Raw genomic sequence first — 10,049 nt, 5'->3', positions numbered from 1 at the left:
TGCTGCGAGATGGACTGGTCAGCAACAATAAGCCGGCTCTCTCCACTGCAGGAGACAACGCTGCGCTACTGTAGACTCGGCTACACCTCTCAAGTGGTTAATTAAATGAGTCCAAGCATAGAGCTGGAACACAACGCTTGGTTTACCATAAACAATATGATTAAAGCAACCATGGGCCAGCCAGAATGTAGAGTAGGAAAAAAGAGAAGCCCAGATCACCATGGAGATGTGTGAGAAAAGGAGGTCTGAATACAGACAGGGATGTCATTATTACTTTTTTATTCATTATTTTCATAATGACTGTCATTATGCACACTCTCTGATTGAATTCCATTTTGCTCGTCAGGTTTGTGACGGGCAGAATAATTATCACTTAAGTGATACTGTATTAAGATTCATACTAAACATTTTCATGGTCAGAGCCTCGACGTGTTTGGCAAAAAAAAAAAAAAAAGGACGTTGATTATATAAAAGGAAAGAAAAAGAATGAGTTGAATGTGTGTTCCCTTTAAAAAAAAACACAAAAAACTAGTTCACACTGATAAGAAAAGGGACTGTTATATAGCAGAGTACTTTGAATACTTTGAAACAGCCAACACATGGTCAATCTCTGCAAATCAGAGTGTTAATCCAACATGCAGGTTTCCATTTAACACACACATTTAAATACATTACATGGTGATGTTTTAGCAGATTTTACAGAACCGGTATTTATTCTGCATGGACAATGTGTGTATCAGCGCTCCTTTAAAAGTGATGAAGCTGGATTATCACATCCTGGGAAGTGTGATTTGCTCATATCGAGTAAAATATATGAATTAAAGAAATCCGCACAGTCATCATAAATCTTTTTAGTGAGTCTGCTGAACGGAGAGCACTCATGTTGAATCTAATCAAATTTCAATACCATTTTTAGCTTTAAAAAAAATAATAAAAAAAACCCTGATTAAGACTTTTGAAGACAACTTCTGTGTTGGGGTCTAAAGGTCGACCTTCCTTTGGTCTAAATAGTCCTAAATATAAGAAACCGAATAGTGGACTTGTTTGTTTTAAGAAGGTCTATTTAGCACACTAAAGTAAGATGCATTGATAAAATGTTCTCTCTATGGTGTAGTAACAGTGTTTTATTTTTACTCATTCATTTCATTATGCATGTTTGTATATATTAATAAGGTCAGAACAAAAAAAAAAGCAGTATTTAAAGGGAGAGATATTGATTTTTTTCCCATGTTGAGGTGAACTTTGCTATTTGAACTGTGGCTGACTTGATGTAGATACAAACATGCACTCACACAGAGCCACCATGTTTCTCATCCTGCTGTCTTTTCCTCGCTGTGTCTCTCTCTGCCTCACACAGCAGCGGCAGCAGCAGAAGCTGGCGGGCCTGCAGCCTACCAATGCGTTCAGCGAGGGGGGATTTGGCCGGCCTCTAATCAATCACTGACAGATTACCTCCAAAGCCACTTCCACAGCCATTAAAGCAGGACAAATGCAGAATTGCAACTGAACAAGTTGGAGTTTTTAAGCCAACACCAGGACTTCCTGGTTATTTGTCAAAGTCACTGCCGCTGAGCCGCATGAGTGGCTGCACGAGTATGCCGGGCTCAGAGGCAAGCCGGCCGGGTGTCGCAGTGTGTGTGTGTGTGTGTGTGTGTGTGTGTGTCAGGGAGAATGAGGGAGAGAGCAGGAGACAGTAACAGAGTGAGTGAGTTATTGTTAGTGTGTGTTTTCATGCTCTCAGGTGTGTGTGTGTGTGCATGGACGCGCGCCGGCGGCCGTGTTGCTCTCTGCCCAGTGGAGCTTACAGTAAATCACATTCCCTTTATTGCCAAATTTAGCAGCTTATGCTCAATAGGCTCTGCTCAAATCCACGCCGTGTCCCATCAGGGCGTTAGTCTGGGCTCATAAAAGTGGATTGGCCACACACACTCGCCTCTGAGCAAAGACGACTCATCCCCTCTTCTTTTTTTCCCCCCTGCTCTTCTTTATCTGAGCGACTGGAAACACTGTCTGGGCTGCTCTAATCTCTCCTCTTTTCTCCCTCTGGATTTCCTGCTTTGAGATTGTCCCCCATTCACTGGGGCTTTGTTTATATCACAGTATATTTGATAGAGGACTCTAAGAAATTGGATATCATCATTTTCATAGCCTGTATTACCAGGGGAACGTTCTACTCTAAATGTATTGTACACTTTATAAAGAGTGGACATTTTATCCTATAAGCTTTCTTCTTCATCCAAATTGATTTTGACGTGTTCACGCCGCCGCAGACACGGAGGGTTAAGTGCTGATAATTATTTGGTTGAGATGAAAAAAGTATGAAATGTGTCTGGAAGAGGTGGCATCAAAGCAGCCGCTTTTTGTTGCATGTTCTTCCTCTTATACTGCGAATATGGAACATTTGGAGTCTGGGTTTGATTAGTGTGACATTCAGTGGGTGCTTTGATTAGGCCCTCGTGTGAAAAAGCCTTTTGTACTTCATTTAGATAACATTGCATCTGTTTTGTATGTCCTCCTTTTTCTTATTTTTTAAAAAAAAAAAGCATTATGGGGAGAAAGGCACAAAAAGTGTAGCGGTGAAGTGATGAGGGCCGACACTGAAGTCCGCAGGCACTGGAGTTGAAATTTAGCTGGTCATGTGACTATGACTACTCCCCCCCCCCCCCCCCCCCCCATCCTCATGACCCTGGAGAGAGAAAGGAGGAAAAAAACACCCCATACCAACACAGGAGGCGGGATTGCATTTGTAGTTGTGTGTGGATGTGTCTTTGTGCGTACATCCTTTTGTGCATGTGGGCGTCCATGCTGTGTATACTTGCATGGTTGTGTGTGTCTGTGCTTGTGGGTGTGTGTGTGTGGGTGTGTGTGTTGCTCTACCCCCCTCCTATTCAATTAAGAGCTTAAGCTCATTAGTGGCAGACTTACATCATTACCTCTCCAATGGCTAATGAGTTAAAATCTATTTAGATTTATGTTGCCGTTAAATCTCTGCACACACACAAATGCGGTGAGTGTCCGTCACAAATCTAAAAAAAATGTTGTAAAATTAAAGCCTGTGTCGCCACATAACATTTTCCACATAAGCAGGGATCCTTTTATAGCAACACTGCATATTCAACGCACTTGAATTATACCTTTTGTCTTCAGTATGTAAATCAGATGGAGAAAGAGCATGTGTGCTAATGCATCTACATACACTGTGATGCTACTACAAAGCCCCTGGTTTCATCACTTAAACGTTAAAGGGGCCATTATACAGTAAGGCTATTTCTAACTACTATTAATTAACATTGTGTAACACAAAAGCAACAACCCCTCTTCACTTAGCTATTACAAAGTGAATCAGTTATGATTACAACACATACCTGCTTGCACTGCAGGATTAATCCAATGAAATAATTGCTTAAAGAAAGACGATGTAGAATGAAAGGTGTATAGCTCTGAACCTTCAAACAAACAAAACATTGCTGCAAGAGGAGGTGGGGAAATAAAACAGTCCACCGTTCTACGTGCTACTCAAGGGCATCATATCTGACTCTCCACGCGCGTGCACACCGGGTACAGGATGACCCTCTGGACGCGCGCGACCACCTGCATTCCAGCTTTTTTTTGTTTACATATCAATTAGCCGCACCTGTAATTTGATCTACGGGCACGCGCTTTATCAAGTCGTGTAGGGGTGATTAGGAACAATGAACTGACAGTTCCTCCATCTTTGATGTCTTGTTTAAATGTGCTCCCCCCGCTGATGCTTTGATAACTCGCTAACTGGGACATTTTCCCTTCTAATTAGAGCTTCAATTGCTAATTCCATATTGCTGCTATAATTATCACTGGGAGATACACGGACTCCGTCGGTGCGTTCGCTGTGAGGTTTCGGGCAAACTCAGATGGGCGGGGTGCAATTCCCGAACTGTGGCTTCTTCTGTGGGGCCTCCGGTGTGTTTTGAATAAAACTCCAAAGGCTACAAGTGAGAGCACATTCCTCATTCTGTTAAAAAAAAAAAGCCTATTTTATTTAGTCTGCTAAACTAGCTTACATTGTTTGCTAAAAAAATATTGTCAACTTTTAAGCCACTTCCTTTGGACATGACGCATTAACCACTTGTAAATAACTTTGTAAAAGAAACAATGAGTACATATATTTGTAAATAGGTCTGAATGAGTATCTTACTGCGAACATTAATGACTCTGGTGTTTCAGAAATGCTTAAATTGAAGTGTATCAAAGGAAAATAATATGTTAGTTTGAGCAACATTAGGCACAACTGACTCGTAAAAGTGAGTAAAAAGGTCTCTTCCCATTGTGTGTCAACATTTAGACTCACTGTGCTAACCTCACCACAAAAAACTATACGCCCATAATAACCTTATGGGCAATAATTGGAATTGAGGATTTTTTTTTCTCTCTCCTTCTTTCCCCTTTTGAGCGCATGCGCAGTGGAGAGCGTACTGGTCAGTGTGAGAAGCAGCTGTTCAGGGCTGGTGAAATTCCAACATGGCAGTGGCTTGTGGTCAGTGTTTCCTGCGCTAACTTGGGATGGTGTCAGCTCGCGCGCAACCCGGCTTAACCTCGGCACCCCGTTCATCAGCAGAACCCCTCCTCGGGATCGATGCGACCCTAACACCACCCCCTCTAACCGTGAGAGGTCGACCTGTCGCGAAAAAAGCAGGTAAGAAAGGGTAGTCCGCTGCGTCTGCAGTTAGGCGGAGTGGTCAGAGGAGACGGCGCGTCTGTGCAGGGCTCGAGAAGCTCGTGCGCGCTGTTTATCTCGGAATAATGCACGTGCACTTTGCGATTAAACAAGTTGCCTGAATTGTAAACGATACCTTTGCGTGAATTGTTGGAGCAATTATTATTTTATTAATTGGGATTTTCAAGTCGCGCACCTGCGCCACGGTTAAACCGCACAGGCTCGGCTGCACTAAGCTGTCTGTTTCATGTCTCGGCTGTGCGGCAATCGCTAAATAAAAAAGGCACAACTTGCATGCACGAGGACGCTTCTCCAGCCTGCATCGGGCTCCTGCGACTTCTGTTACAACAAGTTGCCGTATGCATGCGTGCAGAAAGCGGATACAATGTCACCGCAGCATGTTTTTTTTTTTTTTTTGAACAAGCTTGGACATTTTAGGGCGTTCGCACCAGATTTTAACTTGACTTCGTCTCCGGGCGTCATTTCCCAAACTATCCGAGCTGCACCAGTTGATTTCCCTCTCCCCCTCTCTCTCTCTCTCTCTCTCTCTCTCTCTCTCTCTCTCTCTTTCACTCCCTCTCTCTCGATCTGTCTCTCTCTCCCCGCCTGTCATCCACTTTCTAATGACATGCATGTAGGTTAGCTGCTTCTCCTGTTCAGTTGCTCCTCGCCCACCTTTCACACGGTTTGAAATCCGAGCTGCAACAAGCTTTTAAAAAAAGTGTGTAATCTAAAGCTTTTGCCCCTTTTTGCTTTTTTTGGAATCATTTTTTCCTTCTTTTTTTTTTTCTTCTCTCGTCTCTTCACACATTAATCCCAATGCTCTCATCTCCTCTTCCTCTCCCTCTTCCTCCTCTGTTCCAGCACGAGATGATCAGCAGCAGCAGCGTCTATGGTGAGTCAAATTTGACATCAACTCATGCACTTTTATTGTGTGACTATGGCAGAAGGTGTAAAAAAACCCAGACAGGATCAAATGCAGTATCAGGTGGAGGTGATGGGCTCCTTTATCAGGAAACAAGGATGCATTTGACTGAAACTGATCGCCTTGTGTGTGTATGTTTGTGTGGATGTGTGCATTCAAATCTTTAGCTTTGATTACAATTTAAATTATTTGTCAGTTTGTTATTATTATTAATTTGTTACTTTAAATTGTAGCTGTCATCTTTGACTGTATTTCTATCGTCCATTCTTGGAATATTAGGCTTCATTTGCAGCAGCTCTTTGAATTTTAACACATTAATATCAGCTACAAATTCTCACCAAACTAATAATTAATAATTGTCAAACCTGCAGAGAAATCCTACACATATGAGTTATGAGATATAGAGTGTTCTTTGGATTTATAATATAAATACACAAGGATACGTCACTGATAAACAAGTGGCACTCTTTTAAAAAGCCCAAGTCACTGCAATGTCAAATTGCATATATATTTTTGGGATTATTTGCTCTTTATTGTTATTTTTACACTGTATTACATCTGAGTGGAGCAAGCTTTCTAGAATTGACATGATCATAATACGGTGGGATTTAGCAGTGATTAATAATCAGCGTGAATGACAGCTTAGGAGCACAACTTCCTGTCAAAAAAAAACAGCTAAATGAAAACTTATGGAAATTCTAAATATAAACAAAAAAAGCTGATTTATGAGGTGTGAGTGTCCACCGCTGCAGGAAACAACATTCACGCAGAACAATGGTGGATTGTTAGAAGTGAAAACATCCATCCCACCCTGATGTGAGCCGGGCTAGGACAAGCAAGCGGATCCATTTGCAATGAGTTATCACATTTTAGAGAAAAATGCACTTTTCCTTTCATGTGCTCATTGCACATTCTTGTTTTTTCTTGCAGTTATTAGTGAGGACTTAACCTTTCACCTTTGAGCTCTCTCTCTCTCTCTCTCTCTCTCTCGCTCTCTCTCTCACACACTGTTTTCCTGTTGATATACTGTGTGTGTTTTACTCAGGCCGCCGCTGCATTTAATGCTCGTATTATCGCGAGTGTCCACGCTGTCATGACAGCGATGCTTCCTTTATACTGACATGGCACATTCCAGATGCACTCATTTAAAGAAAACAGCATTTTGGTTCATAAGTCAAATTTCTTCAACTTTTGTTACTCACTTTTAATCAACACATAGGAGGTCACTGCAGAAGCTCATTCACATTTTTGCAGATTCTTATTTTTTCATCTTATGGGATTGATGGGGTGCACGAGTATTTAAATGTGTGTTTGTGTGTGTTGGAGGAAACCCAGACGCAGCTGCTCAAAGCGTTGTCGTGTGTGTGTGTGTGTGTGCAATGTAAATAATGTCGACACGCAGCGGTTTGTGCGTTCCTCTAAGTGTGTTTGTTCGCGACAGTCCTCGGCTTAAGATCCGTCCCCGTGCATCGTCTGTGCGCGCGTGTGTTTGCACTGACAGTAGCAATAATCCCCCTCATTATACACATAACATATTGCCTCACATCTCCGGCGGCCCCCCGATACAGCTAATAGGGACAGAGAGAAGAGAGATAATAGGAATAGAAGAAAAAGTGCTTTACGAACAGGCTCCCCTTTTACTCTGCTTTTATTTATCCAAATACGGACTTCTCCCTCAAATGAATAGAGAGAGCTGGTGCGCGGCGAGGGTGGCTGAGCGACTCCCAGTGGGACCGTATAAATAAATTATCCTGACACTTTCTATCAGTCTGTAATGTTTACCATTAAAAAGCTGTTTTACCGTCCCAGAGTCACCGGCGTGCGATCCAGCCCGCCCCCCCCGTGGGACTTCTGCCAGATGTAAGACGATGTGGGGAAATATTGTGCTTTTCAGACACACACACACACACACGCACGCACACACACACACCAGAGACAGAGAGGAAGAGAGAGAGACATTTGTTCTTCTCGGCTGCATCCATATCAGTGGATTTCTCCTGTCTGCACGTCCTGACAAAGGGCCTCTTCAAACGAGATCCAGCCAGGGTTGTCATCTTTTAGCAAATATGTTAAGTGTTATCTTTTGTGCTCTCGGCTCGCCGAGCGGAGCTGGACCCCATGGGAGCCCAGCGCATGCAAATAGAACAAATCCCTCTCGGACCTGTCTGTCTGTTTCACTCTCTCCATCTCTCTCTGTCTTCTCATCTTTCTCTCCCCCTCCCTCGCTTTCTTTTCTCCACGTTTGCTCGACAGTGCGTCAGCCTGTCTTGTCTCCTTGCTCTCTCATCTATTTCACTCTTTGTCCACTTATTTCCCCTCCTCTCTTTCTCCCTCTCTCTCTCTCTCTCTTCATCATCCCAGAAGACAGAGCTGGGGCTGTGTGTCAGCTAGCGAGGCTGTGTAAGTCTTTGTGTGTTTCCCTGTGTGCTTGCTGACAGCCCCTCCTCGCTGATCTAAGGTCCTCTCCAAGAGACGGCGGGCAGCTGTCGGGAGTGCCGCTGCCTGAAACGCGTCTCTCTGGGTAGATGAGTGGACGCCATATCCCTAAAATCCTTTTGACACCATGATCCATTCAAACCATCTCTTCCTCTCCTCTCCTGTGGGTACGGTTTCCTGTTTCTGGAAAGGTAGGGGGGCAGTGTTGCTGTGACTGACAGTTGCTGGTTGATGGATTCCCCCCCCCCTTCCCGATACACAACGGCCTCACACACGCACACACACACTCACTCCCTCCACATCACAAATTATAATCATCGTGCCCTTACGCCTAACACTCGGTGCTGACTGCTTATTATCCAGTCAGAATCTGATGGCTGTACTTAAAGACGAGGGGTATCCACACAAAGCTGACTCTGGGGTGGAATAATACCTGCAGCTTACCACTTTTGACCTGCTGTAACCTGGGGTGCCTTAAAACCGAGATTATGCTTTAATGTGACGCTCTGAAGATGGGGGGGGGGGGGGGGGGGTTTCTCTCAGGATGTGATGTGACTGAACAGGAGACGTTTTCGTTCCTGGTAAGAAGACAACGTTAGTTAGCGGTTGAATAGAAAGTTTTCACAAATAAATAAAAAAGGCAGCTCCCAGGTCAGTTCAGGCACAATACCAGTTTAGAACCATTACAACCAGAACTGATCTAAGATCAGCGTCAAACTTCCAGACTTTCCCACCTCTTATTTCCCTTCCTGGAAGAGACGTTCCACTAAATTCATTTCCATGTTAATTCCAGCGTTAAAAGCATTATCTCCCTTTCTTTGAACTCTGAATCCCCCCCCCCCCCCAAAAAAAAAAAAAAATGTTTGAAGTTTCTTTGGTTTATGTAATGCGCCACTTTCATACATTTTAATCAAATCAAAGCTGTAGATTTTTCCCTCTCTCTCCCTCCTACCTTCTCTTGCAATCTGCTGCCCCCCTTTTTTTGGAATTTTAAGCAGACCCCCGCTCACCTCGCTTTACTCTTTACCAGCGATCTCTACCACCCATGGCCCGGATTCTCTCGCAGATATTAAAACGTTGAGCGTGTGAAAGTGTTAAATATGCTAAGGACTTATTTAAAAAAAAAAAAAAAAAAAAAAAAGACAATCTAACTTCCTCTTTGGAATATTTCAGCGCCATTAGACCTCGATAGACATGGCGGCATGAAGCTTATCCTTTACATTGTGCCTTCAAATGAGAAAAGGCAGCGTTTCTAATTAGGTTATTGCCATGGAAGTCTTAAGTTAAATTGAGCATTGATATGCGGGGAAGCTCGCCAGTCATTTGGCCCAGCGATTGAGGACGCAGATGAGTCTTTTTTTTTTTTTTTTTTTTTTCTCTCCCACAAGGGCCAAAGAGAATGACAGCAAGGAGAGAGGAAGGATCTGACTGTAATCTCTCGCTGCCGCTGCTCTTCTCTTTCGGGCTCTGGCTGGATGATCAGATTTTGTTCACAGCTAGCCTGGGATAGATACTGGCCGTCTGCTGACTCCATCACCACCACCACCACCATTTCCTCCTCCCCTCCAACCCAACCTTCCCCCCCACCCTGTCGCCGGCTCAGTTTGAACGTCTTGATTAGCGAGCGGCAAGTAAGGCGAACACTTGTCTGTGTGGCGGCAAAGGTGTGCGTGCGCGTTAATGAACAATGGCTCAATGGGTGTGAGGGAGAATCGCTGTGTGCCTCTGTGTGTGAGTGTGTGTGTGTGCATGTGTGAGCTTGGCCGGCTGCCAGGGGATGGACACAAAGGATGTTGAGTGGCTGGGCGTGTGGCACAGCATCACTGAGCTGCCTGTGGCCTCTGGGAGATGGGCACAAACTGGGAGCAGGAGCAAAAACAAGTGCTATCGCTACGTAGCCGCAAACGCTGCTGCGTTCATTGCAGAGCTGCATGCTAGGAATGATAGCCACCTCGATTTTAGATGGACACACCAAAACTTACAAATGTTCATTTT

General features: G+C 44.0%; 1 protein-coding gene across 1 annotated transcript in view; it reads left to right on the top strand.

Moving 5' to 3' along the window:
* Positions 1-3,692: 3,692 nt before the first annotated feature.
* LOC306818549 (fidgetin-like) overlaps positions 3,693-10,049 on the top strand; it is a gene marked incomplete at its 3' end in the record, with an annotated part of 28,417 nt that continues 22,060 nt past the window's right edge. Inside the window, 5 exon segments of the mRNA XM_079336200.1 lie at positions 3,693-3,971; positions 4,430-4,507; positions 4,509-4,643; positions 4,646-4,672; positions 5,558-5,588. Of these exon segments, the coding sequence (XP_079192326.1) occupies positions 4,433-4,507; positions 4,509-4,643; positions 4,646-4,672; positions 5,558-5,588 (268 nt within the window). The 5' untranslated portion in view covers positions 3,693-3,971; positions 4,430-4,432.

This window comes from Symphodus melops (genome assembly GCF_947650265.1).
Source record: "Symphodus melops genome assembly, chromosome: 23".
Taxonomy (NCBI): Eukaryota; Metazoa; Chordata; class Actinopteri; order Labriformes; family Labridae; genus Symphodus; species Symphodus melops.
The sequence above is the reverse complement of the archived record's forward strand: the minus strand, read 5'-3'. Positions and strand labels throughout refer to the sequence as shown.